The sequence below is a fragment of the Nasonia vitripennis genome, assembly GCF_009193385.2.
Source record: "Nasonia vitripennis strain AsymCx chromosome 4 unlocalized genomic scaffold, Nvit_psr_1.1 chr4_random0004, whole genome shotgun sequence".
Taxonomy (NCBI): Eukaryota; Metazoa; Arthropoda; class Insecta; order Hymenoptera; family Pteromalidae; genus Nasonia; species Nasonia vitripennis.
Window position 1 is genome coordinate 2,354,747 of NW_022279639.1, and position 17,993 is coordinate 2,372,739.

At 36.8% G+C, this 17,993-nt stretch overlaps 1 protein-coding gene across 4 annotated transcripts in view; it reads left to right on the forward strand.

The window, feature by feature from the left end:
• LOC100113816 (programmed cell death 6-interacting protein) overlaps positions 1–17,993 on the forward strand; it is a 374,789-nt gene that overhangs the window by 43,580 nt on the left and 313,216 nt on the right. For 3 of the 4 annotated variants that reach the window (XM_031928159.2, XM_031928160.2, XM_031928162.2), the window contains exon 2: positions 3,391–3,506. The exons of the other annotated variant lie outside the window; for it this stretch is intronic. In XM_031928159.2, coding sequence (XP_031784019.1) covers positions 3,391–3,506 — 116 coding nt within the window. The remainder of the gene's footprint in view (positions 1–3,390; positions 3,507–17,993) is intronic. 4 annotated transcript variants of the gene reach the window in all.

The window sequence follows — 17,993 nt, forward strand, 5'->3', positions numbered from 1 at the left end:
TTACAATAGTTAAATTAAAAATCAAGGATGTTTGTAGTTGCAGTTTTAACAGATATTAAAAGTAAATTATATTTTCTAAATTTTTACCTATAGTGTAATAGACATAAAGGATAGGAGACTTACGGTGTAAGAAAATCAATCCGAATTTTTGGCCATAAAATGTAATGAAATAAAAGTTACTTCAAACTTTGTACTTTGCTGTAACAAAATCACAATAAATCACGATTTACTTTTTGTAATATAATTACCTAACATTTTACAAAGTTTGTACTTTTAATAATATCTCAAAATTATTTTAACTTTATTTTATGAGATATTAACATTGCGGCGCTAAGTCCAAATTTGAATTGACTTTCAAACACCCTTGAGATAAAAAACAGAAAAATTCAAAAATGATAGAACTATCGTTATTAGAAATTGTTTAAGATATATAAAAATATCGAGCTGTGGTTCCACTTACTCGGGGGTTTAAATATCGCGATTACACTTAACCTAATACTTATTTTAAACTTTGCAAACCTAAAAATACAATGTTATACATTTTTAGCAAAACTGACAATTTTTAACAAAATTATTTAAGTGTTCAACAACATATTGCTTTTTTTGCTTCTTTTCTAAGGAAGCTTTGTAAAAGTGATTTTTAAAGTTTGGCTAAAAACATGTTGGAAGTGTGTTTTAAAGTATTTTAAGTCGAAAAATAATGTTTTTAGAAAATGTACTTACGGATGTATATGTGTGTGTGTGTTCGTATGTATACGCTTGTATCTCAGCTTCTACTCAGTGGATTTTATACCTCTAAGTCTCATTTTCTTCGTTCCTACTGTAAAGTGGTGGGAAAAAAGTTCAATTTTACATTTTTTTAACTCGTTTTTATAGCGATTTTTTCGTTTTGAGAGTTCAGTTTTATCTGATAAAATATCAAAAGAATTAATTAAAGTAAATTTCTTAGTATGACCCTTTAAGAGAATAAAATTACCTATCTTTTTATCGACGAAAATTTATATTATCGTTCATCGTTCTTTTATTATACACCATAAAGCGCAATTTGTTGAATGATTATGATTATTGAAGATCATTAGAACTGTATACACCACTTTAATTTTGAGTTATTTCATGGGGCGAATTCGCAGGAAAACACCACAAACTGAAAAAAGTCGTTTTTTCATGAAATTTTATAACTGGAGTAAAAAAGCCAAAATCAAGTTTAAATTTCGGATTTAGTTCCGCAACCATACAGCATTAAAAACCAATTTTTTTAGGTTATTAATTTTTAGCTCACAGTCACTAAAATGACTAAAAATTATTACAGCATGTAGATATTATTATGCTTCATTGTCATGATTTTTTCAAAACATTCCACAATTTAGTTTTAAAGATGTAAATTTAAAAAAAATCATTTTTTATCATAACAATTGTACGGAACGTCCAATCTATAAATTTGCAACGGGGTAAGACTTGACAATAAGAGGAGAAAATCACAAAATGAGATGCCGGAAGCGAGAATCGATCTGGCGCTCCCGAGATCTCTAGGCGCGCGCTTTGTCCGTCGAGCCAATGCCGCCTTATTTTGTCACTCTCCATCCTACCTCAATTACCGGCGTGACGAATGATGTTGACGAATGATGATGCTGTTCCTTGTTACAAATTCTTACGGGTGTAATGTCCCATGTTCATATATTCTTTGGCATTTACGTATGTGTGTAGCGCCTGTGCGATCGCATTCGTGCACTCATGCAGGCGACGTGTACTAGACCGATTGCGACAGTACGAGACCGATCGCCGAACATCCGATCGAGTGCTTTGACCCACGAGTCAGCACTTCTTACGCGCGTATTACTGACTTACTTTTATACATCAACCTTGCACGTCGGATTTTGATCGGTCGATTGTTGCCGCGTTTTATTTAATTTCACAACTCCTTGAATCGTCACCGAAGCTTTTAAAAGCCAGGAAACGATCCACGGAGTGCCTTTTGTACAAGTAACCTGTTATCGTATAGCTGTACCGGGTCAGCGAGTACGAGTGCTATCTCTCAGTACGCATCGATTATTGAGTGTGTACAAACCACTCAAACTCTGCGTGCGAGATATAGTAAACGCCTTGTTTTCTGGTTTGAGAGTCTGCATCGAGCAATAAGCGAAGGGTCCGTCGATAGCAGACCGGCGTTAGTGGGAAACCATAGAGCAACTTAGATTATTTATACTTCAATCAGCCACGAGTAATCGTGTAGGATAAAACTAATCAGCCTCTGACGTGCTACGAAGGAGTCTCCAGAAGTATCTAGGTCACGATAGAGAGCGAATATTTGAAAATATTGTAAGTTAAGTTTAATTATACAAGCGTCAAACGTAATTACAAATAAGCCACCGCACAACGCAATAACAACAATGTTATAATAACCAAATTATACGAAACTGTAATATCTGTTGAGTTCTGGGTTGTCTCCAATAAAACAAAAACAATAACAATTAATCAGTCTATAATTATTATTAATAATCAATAACATCCATAAAACAACCATTAAGACGAGAATAGGAGGAGAACGTACACTTGCTGTCTACACCATAAGCCACACAAGGTAAGGGCAAGCAACATAGTCGTGGACATTTCCTAGTTCGCGATACTACAGCGTGACAATACTGCTGGGACGCCAACAACGTCTGCGCGAAACGAACCTTTCCGCCTAAGCAGGCAGCGCGGACAGAATACCGTCCGCGCACAAATACGCATCCGTGCAGGCGAGTAGCACGAGACATACTTAGATCTTGCAGTCCGCGTGTAACTCTAGTAACATGAGGCTCTCGAGCCGAAGGCTAATTCCTTTTAATTTAAATAATTATTTGTATACTCGCGTAGCCCGTCCTTACATCAAGAACAGTCTTTTTTACACGGGAAAAAGTAGTAAATTTTATGATCTGTATTACCGAATTTATTGTATAACTTTTATAAATATTTTTTAATATTTTTATTTAAAAATAAAAAAATGGCCATGAAAATAGTTGTAATCGTGATATTAAAAAAAAATTTTCCCCAATCCAGCATCATAAAACAAATGCATGTCAAATTTGATTACGGTTTACCTTGAGTTTTAGAAATAGGACGGTATACGTACATACACACACCGCTATCCGTACCAACATGTTCTTAAACATATGATTCGAAATCCAAACGCCTTAAAAAAACGTTTCTATGAAGTTTTAACGAAACGAAAAATTTTAAAATTACAAAGTTCCCTCTAAGAGCAAAAATGGGGATTCTCAAATGTAGATTTCTTATGATATTGTTGTGGCATATTCAAAAATATACTGATTTTCTTTGCATAAGCTTTTAATAAGGATAATTTTATTCGCTAGCAGAACTGTATATGGTGATTTTGTTTACACATTTCAGATATTATGATCAAATTTGTGTGCTTGAAAGTAAAATTCCAGCTAATGAAGTTCAAATTCCGTTCAAATGGAAAGATGCTTTTGATCGTTCTATTTTTGGCGGAAAATTAAGTTTAAGTAAGTTACAGTTAATATATGAATTTAATAAGAAAGCTAATAAATAACATATTTCTTATTTAATTTAAATTTATGTTTAATGCAACTACAATTGTATCAAACTAAATAAGCTACAAAAAATAATTTTTTTGCGACACAAACCCGTTTTTGCGTTTTTCTCTGTTCTCAGACCAGCAGGCAAATAAAAATTTTAGCGGGCAAAACAAATGGATAAACGCCCGCTTCTCGAAGTAGCGGGTGTTTTTATTTTTTTTTGCCCGACGGGCGTTTTTAATTTTTTTTTGCCTGGCGGGCGTTTTTCATTTTTTTTCCCCCGTAAATGCCGGAAAAGCCCACTTTACGCTCTTGGTACACAATTGCGACGCTGTGTCTCCCAGCACAGGTGCGCAACTCCTGGAGCCTCAATGCGCCCGAATTTATTTATTAAGTTGCGGATTCGCCGCAGTCGCCGTACGTTTGAGAGCACGTGGAGAGAAAGGAAAGAATAACTACGCTTTTTGTCGAAAACACTTCTGCTATATTTCACACAACCGTTTCCTACAACGCGGTGGCTTCTGCCTCCCGCGCAATTCAGCCACGCAGGGCATAAGCAACTCTCTCTCTCTCTTTCTCTCTCTCTCTCTCTCTCTTTCTCTCTCTCTCTCTCTCTCTCTCTCTCTCTCTCTCTCTCTCTCGCTGGGGTTTCGACGCCACGGACGATAGGCGTATGTCCCCTTTGTCTCGCTCTTTTTCACTTTCTAAGCCGTACTATCTTCTCGTGCACCCGCACTACACGCGCATACTCTCTCTAACACACACACACACACACACACACACACACAAGCAATCTTGACGTCACGTTTACTCTACTTCTCGCTCGCGTATCTCCTCTCAACAAAACCACTTACCGCGCGTAGTCGTCGCGTTTTTTGTACCTATTAAACGGATGTAAAGTAACTTTTTGTAGACCCGCGGGCAAAAAATAGTATGTTGTGTTCCAAGGGCGTAATGTAGGCTTTTTTTGGCCGAATTAAGAGTCAAGGCGAGTTTGCTCGAGCCGAAGGCGAGGGCGTTTTCAAGCCGCAGACGAGTACTACAACCACTCGAGGCCAAAAAAGCCTACCTAGCCCTTAGTGCACACTATATTTTTTGTAACACAAGTATGGATTTTTGCGTTTTTTTGGCATATTGAGTGGGACTGATGCAACATTTTCACACACACACACACACACACACACACACACACACACACACATATGGGACGTTCCACGTCAAACGTAACAAAGCTCTGCCCAAAATTCCTTTTGATCTAAACATTTGTAATAATATGGAAAATTTAGCATTTTTTATGTACTTTCAATTAGTGAGGGGCGTTTTTTAAAATTTTGTTCCCAGACGGAGCTACGCGTTCCCTAACCATAAAAAATTACTACTTTACGAAATGATCAAGCTGTCAGAAATCACAGGGGCTCAGAAAAATTCTAAGCAACGACTATTTTCATGTATTTTGAGCTGCTGAACAAGAATCCGACGATATTTTTTACCGATACCTCAAGCCTTCGTCCCTAACCTCAAAAAACACCCCCCAAAATTGCTTTTTCACGCAGTTGAGAGATTTATCTTGTGATCGACGGGAGGAAAATTATTGACATAGATTATTTTTATGTATTTTGTGCTGATGAGCACGAAACCGGCCGTCTTTTTTACCGATACCTTAAGCGCTCGTTCCTAACCTCAAAAAACCACCCAAAATGTCTGTTTTACGCGGTTAAGAAATTTACGTCTAGAGGAAAATTATTGACGAAGGCTATTTTTATGAATTTTGAGCCACTGAATTTGAACACGAAGCTTATTTCTTTTGGTTTCTATTACTAAGTACATTCGATTAAAACCAAATGCCTTTAAAACCTAAATAATTAGATGGACGTACCTTTACTTTATACCTGTTAAAAACATTTTTGGTCGTGTATAAATAAATAGATGAAATGGACTGATTCCTTTTGGAAAATGATTGAAATACCTCTCATTTTAGAAAATTTATTGATTTAATTAAGTCGATTACGTCAATTCCATATGGCGTTCATAATGACCAAATATTACTAAACTTCATAAGTAATCAGAACAAAGCCCGCGTTGTAATTGAATTTATTCTGAAAAGCCTTAGTTGAGATATTCTAAAAATGGCCAAAATAAGAAAGAAATTTAGCTGTTTAGCTATAAAATTATACTAAAAATAGTAGAGAACCGTAAAGAAGCATGGTTTACAAGATTTTACAGATTTCTACCCTTTTATATTTTATATTTTTTTACGTATCTCACATTTTGTGCAATCAAACATCTTTTCTAATCTTTTATTATTCTGCAGTTTATAACATTTTTAAAGTTTAAAATTTTAAAAATTTAGAAATGTTATTAACTGCAAAACAATGTAAAATTATAATAATAAAAAAAAATGTAAACAGTGTATGATTCTGTAAAAAACTGTAAAGCATAGTCTAAATACAAACAATCTTTATAGCACAGTGTAGCTAAAATCCGCTGTTAAGTCACGCCTATCTGTGACTAAAGTAATCCTTTTTATCTGTGACTAAAGTAGTCCTTTTAGTCACTCGCTACGCTCGTGCGCTAACCTCACGGTGCAAATAAGGACTACTTTAGTCACGAATAGGCGAGACTTGCGAACTTTAGCAGTCTGCGCTATAAAATTTTATACGATACTCTTGACTTAAATGGTTCAGTTTTACACGGCTCTTAGCGCCCTCGCTACGCTGCACCGTGTAAAAAAGAACCATTTAAGTCACGCGTATCGTAATGTACTATTTATAGTGATTAACTATTTTTACAACTTTATAACATTAAATAAACGTTTTATCAAATTAATAAAATCCAAAAAGTGTGGACATTCGATCGTTTATTTATCGTTTTTTCCAATATTTCTTAAACTTTCATTCATATAAATGGATAGAAATCTGTAAAATCTTGTAAAGCATTTGTACATTTCTTAACCGCGTAAAACAGACATTTTTGGTGTTTTTTTGAGGTAAGGGATGAGCGCTTGAGGTATCGGTAAAAAAGACTACCGGTTTCGTGTTCAGCAGCACAAAATACATAAAAATACTCTGTCAATAATTTTCCTCCCGTCGATCACAGGATAAACCTCTCAACTGCGTGAAAAAGCAATTTTGGGGGGTGTTTTTTGAGGTTAGGGACGAACGCTTGAGGTATCGGTAAAAAATACCGTCGATTGTTGTTCAGCAGCTCAAAATACATGAAAATAGTCGTTGCTTAGAATTTTTCTGAGCCCCTGTGATTTCTGACAGCTTGATCATTTCGTAAAGTAGTAATTTTTTATGGTTAGGGAACGCGTAGCTCCGTCTGGGAACAAAATTTTAAAAAACGCCCCTCACTAATTGAAAGTACATAAAAAATGCTAAATTTTCCATATTTTTACAAATGTTTAGATCAAAAGGAATTTTGGGCAGAGCTTTGTTACGTTTGACGTGGAACGTCCCATATATATATATATATATAATTTCGGGAAAAATATATATATTGTGACGGCCAAGTGCACGTCAAATGTCTAACGGCTAATCATGTACTAAATGTAATAAGATTATTGTTTCAGCAAGCTGCCAACGAGCGCCAAAACGAGCGAGAACGAGAAACGAGGCAAGATAGAGACAGAGAGAGTGAGAGCATAGGTAGCGCGGTTGCCGCCTGGCCGCACAGCGTTGTCGAGATATGACAACGATGTGCCGACGGCCGGGAGAACCGCGACTAGAGTTAATCTGGCTGCGCTATCCACACGAGTAGCTCGCGCTACTGTATACGCGGATTTATTGTGAGTCCTGCGAGCATCTCGAGAGCGAACGATATTCGTCCGTGCGTTACCGACTAGTTGCTGCGACGCCCGTCCGAACTGTACATCTCCACGTCCGAGACTGGACCACGTCCGTTGCGTCAAATACTACTGCCACTACCGAGTTGTAAGTACCTGCACTCTCACTCTCTCACGTCGACAGGATAATATCTCTCGTCTCTCTTTATCGTTCGTCGAAATGTGCGGCGTTTGCACCTCCGTGTATAGTTACAATTGAATATACATTTCCTTATCTAAACTTCTCGTGTGTTATTTCATACGACCCGACCTACGCCGCCTCCGCGGGCTCGTGTAAAAACACGTGCATGATCTGAGTCGGCCGAGCCGTGCCTTCTGCACGCCCGACGTTAATTTACAATAAACAGGGCCCTTCTGGCCCTGGTTATAACACGGCAGGAAAGTATTAACCGAGTATAATATATATATTAATATTTTCCGAAAAATTTTAGCGTGCGTTTTTAATTTTGTTGCCCTGCGGGCGTTTTTTATTTTTTTATTTTTTTTACCGCAAATGCCGGATTTGCAGGCAAAAAAAAAATTGAAAAACGCCCGCTACTTCGAGAAGTAGCTGGTCTAAAAAAAGTTACTTTGGTCCCACTAAATAGGTCGGAAAAACGCGAAAATCGTGCTTGTGTTACAAAATAGCACATTGTACCACAAGAGGCGAAAATGGGCTTTTCCAAGCGAGGATTATGTTTGAGCACGAGTGGTAGTTGAGGGCGACGTAGGCGCCCGAGATGGACACGAGTGCTTAATCATCATCCGAGTCTGGAAAAGCACATTCGCCCCTCATTGTTCACCGTGCTTTTCATAATAAGTGTATAAGGAAGACCATTTTTGTCGCCTGTGAAATAGATCGAGAATAGAGTTTTTCGAGTCGTCCACTACATTGTGCGTGTATAGATGCATATATATATATATATATATATATATATATATATATCAAAATTTTGAAAATTTTAATAAATTTTGGAAATTATGAAAAATTTTGAAAATATTGGAAATTGTTTCAAAAGTTTTTAACGATTTAAAGCTTTAGTGAGGAGATAAAAAACAATGAATCAAGGGGAGCAAAAGTAGTCGTTTTCGCCCCTCTTGATTTCCGATTCTCAAATCATTGTAGGCTCGTTCTACCTTATAGCGAAAATGGATTAATTTATACATGTATTATGACCAGGGACTCTTGTTCTACATTTTGTCTGATGCTCGGAAAGCCTTTTTTTCGGTCCACTTTATGGGCGCCGAAAATGTCTTTTTTATGCACGTGTTATAAAAAAGATTTTTCGTCTGCTGTTTTCAGGCTCGTTAAGAAAAGATCACTTTCAGCCCAATTTTTAGACCCAAAAAACATGGAAATCGTTCATATATTATAAAAAGCTTTTTCCTCCACTTAATAGGACTAAGTAGCTTTTTATTATCTATAAAAAAAGTTGAAAAACTTTGCTTCTCTATATTATGTTACAAAAAATATGGATTTACGTACGTATGTTACAAAAAGTGGATTTTTTTACTTGTGATCTCGTCTTTGGCTCGTGCTTGCTTGCCTCGACTCGTACTGTAAAGTCCACACTCAGGCTAAAAAAGCGCACGTTACACCCTTGTTACACTATACATATACTATACGAGAGGAAACACAATATACTATAAGAGAGGATATACCATATGCTCAATTAATGATTTTATTGAGCTAATAGATTGTAATGATCGTGTGTTCTTATTACGGATGGTTACGTACGATTCTGGTATATACATCAGCGATTGTAACAAAAACAGCAGCAACCTCATTGCCTCTTTGATAATTATATCTGTTTCTATCTTGTTCAGCTTTTAAACATAAAAGCAATTGCAATTCTGGTTCAGATTTATCAATCGATAAATCTCGCTGATAACTAATTTCTCGATTCATCATTTCATGAGATCAAGCAAGAGTATTGTTTTCTCCTAATATGTTTTCTAGAGTAGATAAAATAGTCATACCTACACCATCATTGGAAGAAGCACGATAATCAATTGCTTTTTGTGGATCTATAATGATAAGTTGGCTATAATATGGATTCCCACCTATTTCAGGATATGAAGTCTCATAAATCTGATAGTAAATTTGCCCTTGAATATCAAAGCAATGCGAAGCATGTCCAGCAGATCTTAAACTTATTAAATTAGCGATAAGTGATGCAAATGCGTATATATTGTTATAATTTTTAATACGATTCAAAACTCTACTCGGGTTTTTATAAGTTCCTTCGAATAAGAATTTCAATTTATGTGGAAGTTTTAAAATTGATGCCAATTTTACCGCACCATAACTACAGCAGTAGTTAAATGATTCACTTTTATTTGATACTTTCTCGTCTACGAAATGCATTATCCTGCAATGTTCACAGTGAACGTTCATCGGCCCAAAGTAATGTTCTTCAACGAGAGAGAGAGAGAGAGAGAGAGAGAGAGAGAGAGAGAGAGAGAGAGAGAGAGGTGCACGTAAAGGGCAACACCTCCACCTATCCTGTTCCTGTCGCGTCTGTAAAGTGTGTAACCATCTAGTAAAGGAAGAGAGGGTCTGCCTACCTTCAACTGATGTGGAGCGGAACACTACTACGGTACTAGGCTGCAAAGTGCTGTAGCGATATATAGTTATACAATTGTACGAACTTACTTGTAAGTGAAGTTCGATCCTAATTGTATAAGCGCCTTCTCCGAAAAGATCAAATTGTAGTCCCCCCTACTTCATGCCCTGTTGCCACATTTTTAAAGACAAAAGTTGCTCGCGACGGCAGCACTGCGCCTCGCGGTTCATTATTTTAAAGTGCCGTAATGACTCGGGATCATCTATTAGATGATAGAGGGGGAAAAACCACTGGTTTCGGGTGGGTTTGATCTTTTTGGGTGAGGCGCTCATACAATTAGGATCGAACTTCGCTTACAAGTTCATTCAATTGTATAATTGTATTTCGCGCCTCCTCCTCAAGATCAAATTGAAGATGATTCAAGCAAATATTACGGTTAGAGTCTTATCATTAGTTTATTTACTAAATATGATGAAAACATAACACAAAGGAAGAAAAAATAAATATAATATTTATAAATCTAAGATAGATAATGTAAATTGTTGGTTATCTAAGACGTATCTCTGTTATAAAAAACGAGCAAAGGTTTCCGAGTTCTTACTCCAACCTGCTGTTTTTCTAATGAGCTCAACGTTGACTCCGACTCATTTTGCTGCAGATGTTGATGCATGCCGTGTACTATGAGCAGAAAATTTTGTAGTATATACTCCCGCTTCAAAGAGAACGTCTTTAACCCAACGGCTTAAATCTTATCAGGCTTTTTGAAGGATATAAATAATTTATTTATAAGATCTTCATAATTCTTTTGTTATATCAAGAAAACTAATTAAACTAGTTGCTACGCAAATCTTTCTATTTAAGTAAAACGGTAAAATTAATAAAGGTTGTGTTGCATTTTTCTTAGATGTTTTTATATGATCTGGAATGTATATTTCTAACTGAGATTCTGACCTTCTTAAGTTAGTAATATTCATAAGAGAAAATGTCTGCATGCGGTGTCCCGTAGTTAAGGCTAAGAGCACTATTAATTTTTTAGAGATAACTTTTAAGCTTAGGTTTTTATCTTCTTCTTTTTCTTTAAAAAAGTCTAAAATTATCTTTGTGTCCCACCTTCGGTCAGATTTTGGCCTAGAAGATCTCAAGTTAGAAACACATTTAAAAAATCGTCTTACTCTTGAATCTTTGGCAAAATTCACGCTTACAATAAGAAAAATAGCGGATCTAATACAATTTATAGTACTGTAGGACAGCCCCTTCTCATATTGATCTGTAAGAAATAATATAATTTTGATCGATGGATTATACAGGTCATTATTTGTTTGGTTACAAAAATCCACCACTTTTTAAGTGCTACATCGTAATTCTTCAGAAATGATTCGCTTAGAGATGAAATCGTTATCTCCAGAGCTGGTCGTGAAATTCCTTATTGAATCGATGCTTGCTTGATAATATGCCTGCCATCAGGAAAAGTTTTCTCCAAAGTAGGTGTGGTTTCCTATGTCAGATGTTAAGAATTTTCGTTAGGTTTAAATGTTAGAACATTAAATTTAAGCCTTGGTTGAAAAGCTGGATACCAAGGCTGAGCTGGCCAGTCTGGTACGACAACTATTCCTTCTGCTCTTTCATTTTGTATTTTTCTCAAAACTTTTAGTATTAAACTGAAGGGTGGAAATGCGTAGAAGAATATATTTTGCAAGAAATTGTAAACGGGTCTATCGCTTCAGACTCAGGATCTTGTTTCCATGATACAAAACGCTTACATTTCTTATTAGTACGACTAGCGAACAGATCGATATTTGGCAACCCAAAGACACGTTTTATTTTACTAAATGTGTAGTTTGACAGATCATATTCCGTTTCTAGTTGTAACTTGCAAGACTCCTAATCCGCTTCAGAGTTTTCCTTAGATTTTATATATGAAGCGAATATTCAGATTCTGCGCGCTTTGCACCATTGCCAAATATCTCTATTTCATTTAAGTTTTCAAACTGGATACCGCCCTTTTGGTTTATGTACGAAATAGCTGTTGTGTTATCTATTCTAAGTAATATATTTACATTTGAGATCAAAATACGCTGCTTTTAATTCAAGATAATTTATAAAACATTGTTTTTCAGATTCTGTCCAAAATCCGTTCACTTTTTTATCATTAAACACGGCTCCTCAGCCCGATAGGGATGCATCTGGAAAAATTTCCAATGAATATTCAGGAATCCTTAAGGAAAAGATTCTTGTAAAGAGATTAGATTTCCACCAGTTGAAATCACTCTGATTCAATTTTAATACCATGACCGCATTTTAATTATCATTATTCGATTTCAGTGCTAATTACTTTTGTCTCTCAAATGCTTTTGTGTACAACCAGCTATATGTAATTGCAGGACAGCAAGCTACAATCGAGCCAATAAACTTGGCAAATTCTCTTATTTTTACTTATCTTATTTTTGAGACTTATTCGAGCATATCTTTTATAGCAAGTCTTTTATTCTCTGGTAGTTCCAAGGTCATCGACGATGAATAAAATAAAACCCAAATACTTACATCGTTCAGAAGGAATTATTTGAATTTTTTCATAGTTTATAACAAATCCTAAATTTGAGAGCTGCGCTCAAATCAAAAGGCAAACATGTAAATTCATATATAACACCAGAAAACGAAAATCTCAAGATGTTACGGGATCCCTCGAAAAATCTCCCTCGAAAATATTATTTATTTTAACGAGTCTGATGTGCTCAGACAACTATACAGCTATCGAGCAAAAAGCATGAATGGTCACGTCATGCATTTCGCTCCCACGATCGATTCTTTTATTCTCTCCTTTTGTCGCGAGTGTTTATTGAACCACTGAATATTTATTTAAGTCTCTTACCTTGTATTATAACTTGTATGTATCGTCGGTTTGATTGCTCTTCTTTCTGAAATCTCTACCTTTGTGCTTTATTGGAATTCGGGTTGAATGGTTTGGAATGATTTAAATTGGCAAAGTTGTGGTCCAAATAATTGTATATTCTCCTCTCTATTTTATCTTTTACAAATCTTTCGTCAAAAAGATTTATGAAACTCTCAAACCAACAAATAGGAAAAATTGATCTTTCTTCTCTATCTCTACTCTAACAAATAAACTCTCGAACAAATAAATCTGATCTGAAGAAAAACTCTGTATGGTCCGCCGGCTTCGTCGCCCGATCACGGAGTGGAGAGCAGCTTGGTTCGAGAGCGCTCGGAAGGGGTTCCGCACCTCCCACGCTGCCGCCAGCTTACTTCCCCTCAGCCGCGCTACAATGTTGGTGCTTGTTGCACTCATTAGGCCTTACGGGGCCTGGCAACTAGCTACGCACCGAAACTGCAACGCAGCTCCGCACGTGTGACTCTAGCCGTTCGGCGGGGAAGTTGTTTAGGTCAGTGAGATTCTTAGCCACTTGATACTTTTGTGGCCTTGAGTCTCGCTGTACCTTTTTACGTGTGGAACTTTCTCGATTTTACTTTTGAAATTATTATTTCAAATGCGAGATCGGGAAAGTTGTCACGTAACATCCTCCCCCCCCCCCCCCCCCTAGAGAACGTTTCTCGTTCCCGAGAAACAATCGTGATACCGTCAATTTGTGGTACGTGGTCCCGTAAGTGGAAGAATTTGTGTTTATTGTGATTGAATAAAAGAAAAAGAATATTTTGTCAGAACGATTCGACTAATTAGGAGGGATAAGGGTTTTTAATTTTCTTTTGACCGCTATTATTATTATTATTATTTTTTTTTTTTAATTGTTTACACTGGTCTTCAGTCAACTGTGCAGTTTCTCTACCCTTTATGTGATGTTGTTGATACCTTGTGAGCTATTGCACATGATCTATGTGTGTTATATCATATGTTGATGATTTCGCTCATGGTTCTTTAATGCATTTAGCCTATGATTGTTTGGCTTGAATACACACTTGGTGTGTTTGATTGGTGGGATTTTGATTAGAGAAACGCCTTTGACGAGACTTCTGTTGGTCCTAAATGTTTTGTTTTTATGTTCGCGTGGGTGGTTGCAGGGATTATCGAATCATTCTGTTGCTTTGGTATTAGACATGTATTTTAATTAATAATCCACTTACTTTTGTTGTTGTGGTCCGTGGTCTTACATTGGGTGCCTTACATGCTAAATTGTTAGTACTTTTCGATTTCCTGCGCTAACTAATTGTCTTATGTTTAGATACTTCATTTTGTTAGTTTATAATGTTATATTTTATGTTATATTTATTTGAATACATGAGGGTTGCAATCAAAAACTTAATGTAGTATAAAAATATGTTATTTATTTCTTTGGGTCCCCCTATTTTTGGTACCATTTTATAATAAAATATAATGTAAATTTTTATAGAAGATTGAGGAAAGAGAGAAGAAAAAAAAGAAAAAAAATTATTGTGACAGTTGCGCATAACTATAAAGACTCATTTTGTCGTCTTCTTCTTCTTTGACTAGGTCTTGATTTTCCTGTAACCATAGTGTTGATTGTGGTCCATTGACTGTGTCGAGGCTTTTGTCCATTGTTGTTGTTGTTGGGTTTGTTTCGCCATGTCCTTGTGATAGCTCTTCCAGGTCTATCTCTTCTATTATTATTACGTCAGGTGATGCGGATTCTTCTCTGTCCGTTACTTGTTGCTGGTCGTTTTGCGTGGACCTCTCTTCTTCTATGTGTTTCTTTTGGAATCCCTTTGCATTCTCTTGCATGAGTGTCTGTGTGCTTGTACTGAAAGTATTGTCAGCATTTTTTATGTAGGTCTAACTTTTCTCCGTTCTGTATTTTGCACACAAACACATGGTCCAATTTGTTTCTGCGGTCAGCGAGTTTTCCGCAGATGTGGTGCCTTTTCCTGTATTGTGTATCTTGCATTTTGACGTGTCTCGGTGTCGCCCAACTCTGTTTGAATCTCTCGATGCAGTGGTCGATTGCCTTCTTCGCGTGTTCTTTTTCAAAGTATTGCACGAAGGCGAGGTATTTGCGCAATGGTGTGCCTGGCTCTTGATTTTTGTGCAACACGAAAGTTATATGGTCCAATGGTCCAAATGTGCCAAAAATTCTCGTAAATTCTTCGAATTTCATGCCCAACGGTATTTGGGCACAGAATCACAGTCCCGCTGTATCGTCCAATGGTCCGGTAATTAGTGGTGGCATTGGTACAGGTTTCTCGCTTGGTTTTGTTTCCGGTTTAGCCGATAATGTTGGTGTTGTCGGTGTTGCGAATCATGGTGGTCGTAATGCGGGTGGCAAAAATGGGAAGACCAATTGTGGTGCCATTTCTGTAGCTGGTACCATGGATGTAGGGATGTCCAATCTTGGTTGGTCCTTTCTAGTTGTATCAGGCGTTGTGTTGTCGGTTTTTTTTTATTAGGCCTGTTGCGTACTCTATAGCTTTCTTGTGGTGTGTTGAGATCTGATATGTGATTGCCAGCCTGGTACGTCCTTGTTGGTCCGTGTATATTTTTTTAATATCGAATGGTCCAAACTGTTTTAGATCTGCTTCTATGTGTGCTGGGTTTCCCCTTATGACTATTGTTATGGATTTTTCATTTATTTTATTTGCTTTCATGACTTCTCCTGGTTCTTCCATGATTGCTGGTAATGATTGTTCTTGCTCGGTGATGAATCCGATGTTTTTTGGTGGTCCTCATAATAGTCTAGGGCTGTTGCACCTAGAGACCCTCTTTGTTGTGATTAGGTATGGCTTTTATCGGTTCTATTCTACCCTGTAGATTTTTACCTAAATCCTTGTTTTCTATGTATCCCATTTTCTCCATTATACTCTGATACTTGGGCTTGGTGTATGCTTTGATTGCTTTTTTCTTGTCTTCCTCGTTTGCATATTGCACGTCTGCTATGTATAAGTATGTTAGGTATATATAGTTGCTGTCGATGTGGTGGAAACGACGCATGGTCCATGTATCATGAAGTTTTTCATGGCACTATCTTCTCTGCCCTTGAATTTTATATGGACCTTGGTGCCTCCCATGTCTGTAATGTCTAAGACGTCCACTTTGTTTTGATACAAGGTATGATTGTATGGTATGGTGTAGCATATTCGGTCATGCAATTTATTTATTTTTAGGGGTTCCTAGTTTTTCGTCCATTTATTATTATGAGGTTTGATAATGATTTTTTTTTATTATTATTATTATTTGGTTCTAGTTGGTTGTTCGTGGAAATTTGGTTATAGGGATTGGGTGGTGTGTGTTAAACTTTGTTGTTTGAATGTAGTAATTTGTGTATATGGAAGATATCAACCCTGCGAAAACGCTGGTCATCATTTATCTTTTATTCGTGTGTGTGTGGATTTTAGGTTGAGTTATGAGAAAGAAAGTAAATTCAAGAGACGTAGCAGAACAGGTCCACTAACAGCAAGATAAAATGGGCCTTATTCACCTATTTCCTTGATTGCTCTATTTAGCGAGCGGGAGGTTTAGTTTGTGGATTTGACCTGCAGGCTACTGTTGTCCATGGCTTATCAAGAGACAACAATATTTCATGTCTGAATCTGTGAATCATGTTGAATAAAGGTCCACGTATGTGGTGACAGAACATTTTATATTTCAGTGGGTTATGTGAGTTAGGTTTCAACTTGATTTAAAGGATATTATTGCATGTGGTTCAACGCTATGCAGGAGTGGACTACGTCCAAGTATGTGGAGATAAAACATTTTGTGTTTACGTGAGTCGTGTGAGTTAGGTTTCAACTTTTTAAACCTTTGTTGATAGAATTAACGGGGACATTTCAGTTAATATGGTCATTTGTGACTCACATATTGTCATCATTAATGTTTCCCTTTCTATGGCTGTGTTTGTTTAATGCTTGTGTTGTGTTTGTGTGTTTTTGTATGTGCGGTTAGTTTGTTAATTAGGTTCCTGATAGGAGGAGAAATATTTTTGGTTGCAATGGGGTTTTTACTTTATTTTATTCTTTAGAGTTTTCATCTACATCCATCTTTTCTAAAACATTATTAGGGGTATTTTTATTTTCAACGCGAGTTACAAATTACGAGTTAGTTGGGTCCAGCTGAAAAATTAAACATTTTTCTTAATTTATGGTGGTGTCTCGTTCTGGTTCGACTTCTATGGTGTCACTTGGTGTTGACATCTCTGGTAACTTTGATAGTTTTGGTAGCTTTGGTTCTACGATGTTGCTTATCGTTGGTACTTTTTGTTGAATTATTTCCGGCTTAACCTTCTTTCTGATTTTAGTTAGCATGGGAACATGCTGAGGAGTTACTGTTCCGGTGGAAATAGTTGCCGTGAGGTTCTCGCAACTGGTCCATTTAGATTGTTTCTTGCAAATTTGGTCATGCAATTCATACAGACTTATGTCGCTATCTTTCTTGCAATACGGGTGGAATTTCGCATTTGTTCTATTTTCGCTCTGTTTTCTCTTTCTAGGTTCAGCAAAGGTTGCCTTCTATATTGGGTCACTATTTTTCCTTGTTGTTTCTGCGTCAGATTCTTCAAAATATTGAACGTATCCGTGTGATAAACGTCCCTTTTTGTTTCGTATGGTCTCATAATATATCATTTTTCCAAACTTCGCAAAGTGTTGGAAAAAGGCGTCATCGTTTTCTTTGTCGATGCCTTGCCAGGGTAAAATGCAAAATAGCCTATTTTTAGTCATTTCTCTTGTTTGCTGCGTGTTGGTTACTAGTCGTACTTCGCTTTGGACTGAAGGGTTTCTTTTTGCTGGTGTAGGGTTGTTCTCATTGGGTAGGGTCCTTCTTATCGGTACTGGTACTGCTCTAGCTGATCTTCTGAACTTATTTTCTCTTATGAGTATGGTTTTCAAGTCTCTTGCTCGCATGGTCTCCATTATTGTATCATAAGTTATATTGATTTTTTTTTTTGCTTCCGGGGTGTGTTCGGTATTTTTCGGTAAAAATGCACCGTGGTTTCCCAACTTGTTCAAATTCTCGCACAACGGTCCAAACTGGTACTTGCATGTCGCAGAATATTGATACGCTTGCTTGTGGTTGACGTCGTCATCTTCCCACTTTCTGTAAATATAGATTTTTTTGTATTTGGGTGTTAGGGAATGTACTATTAA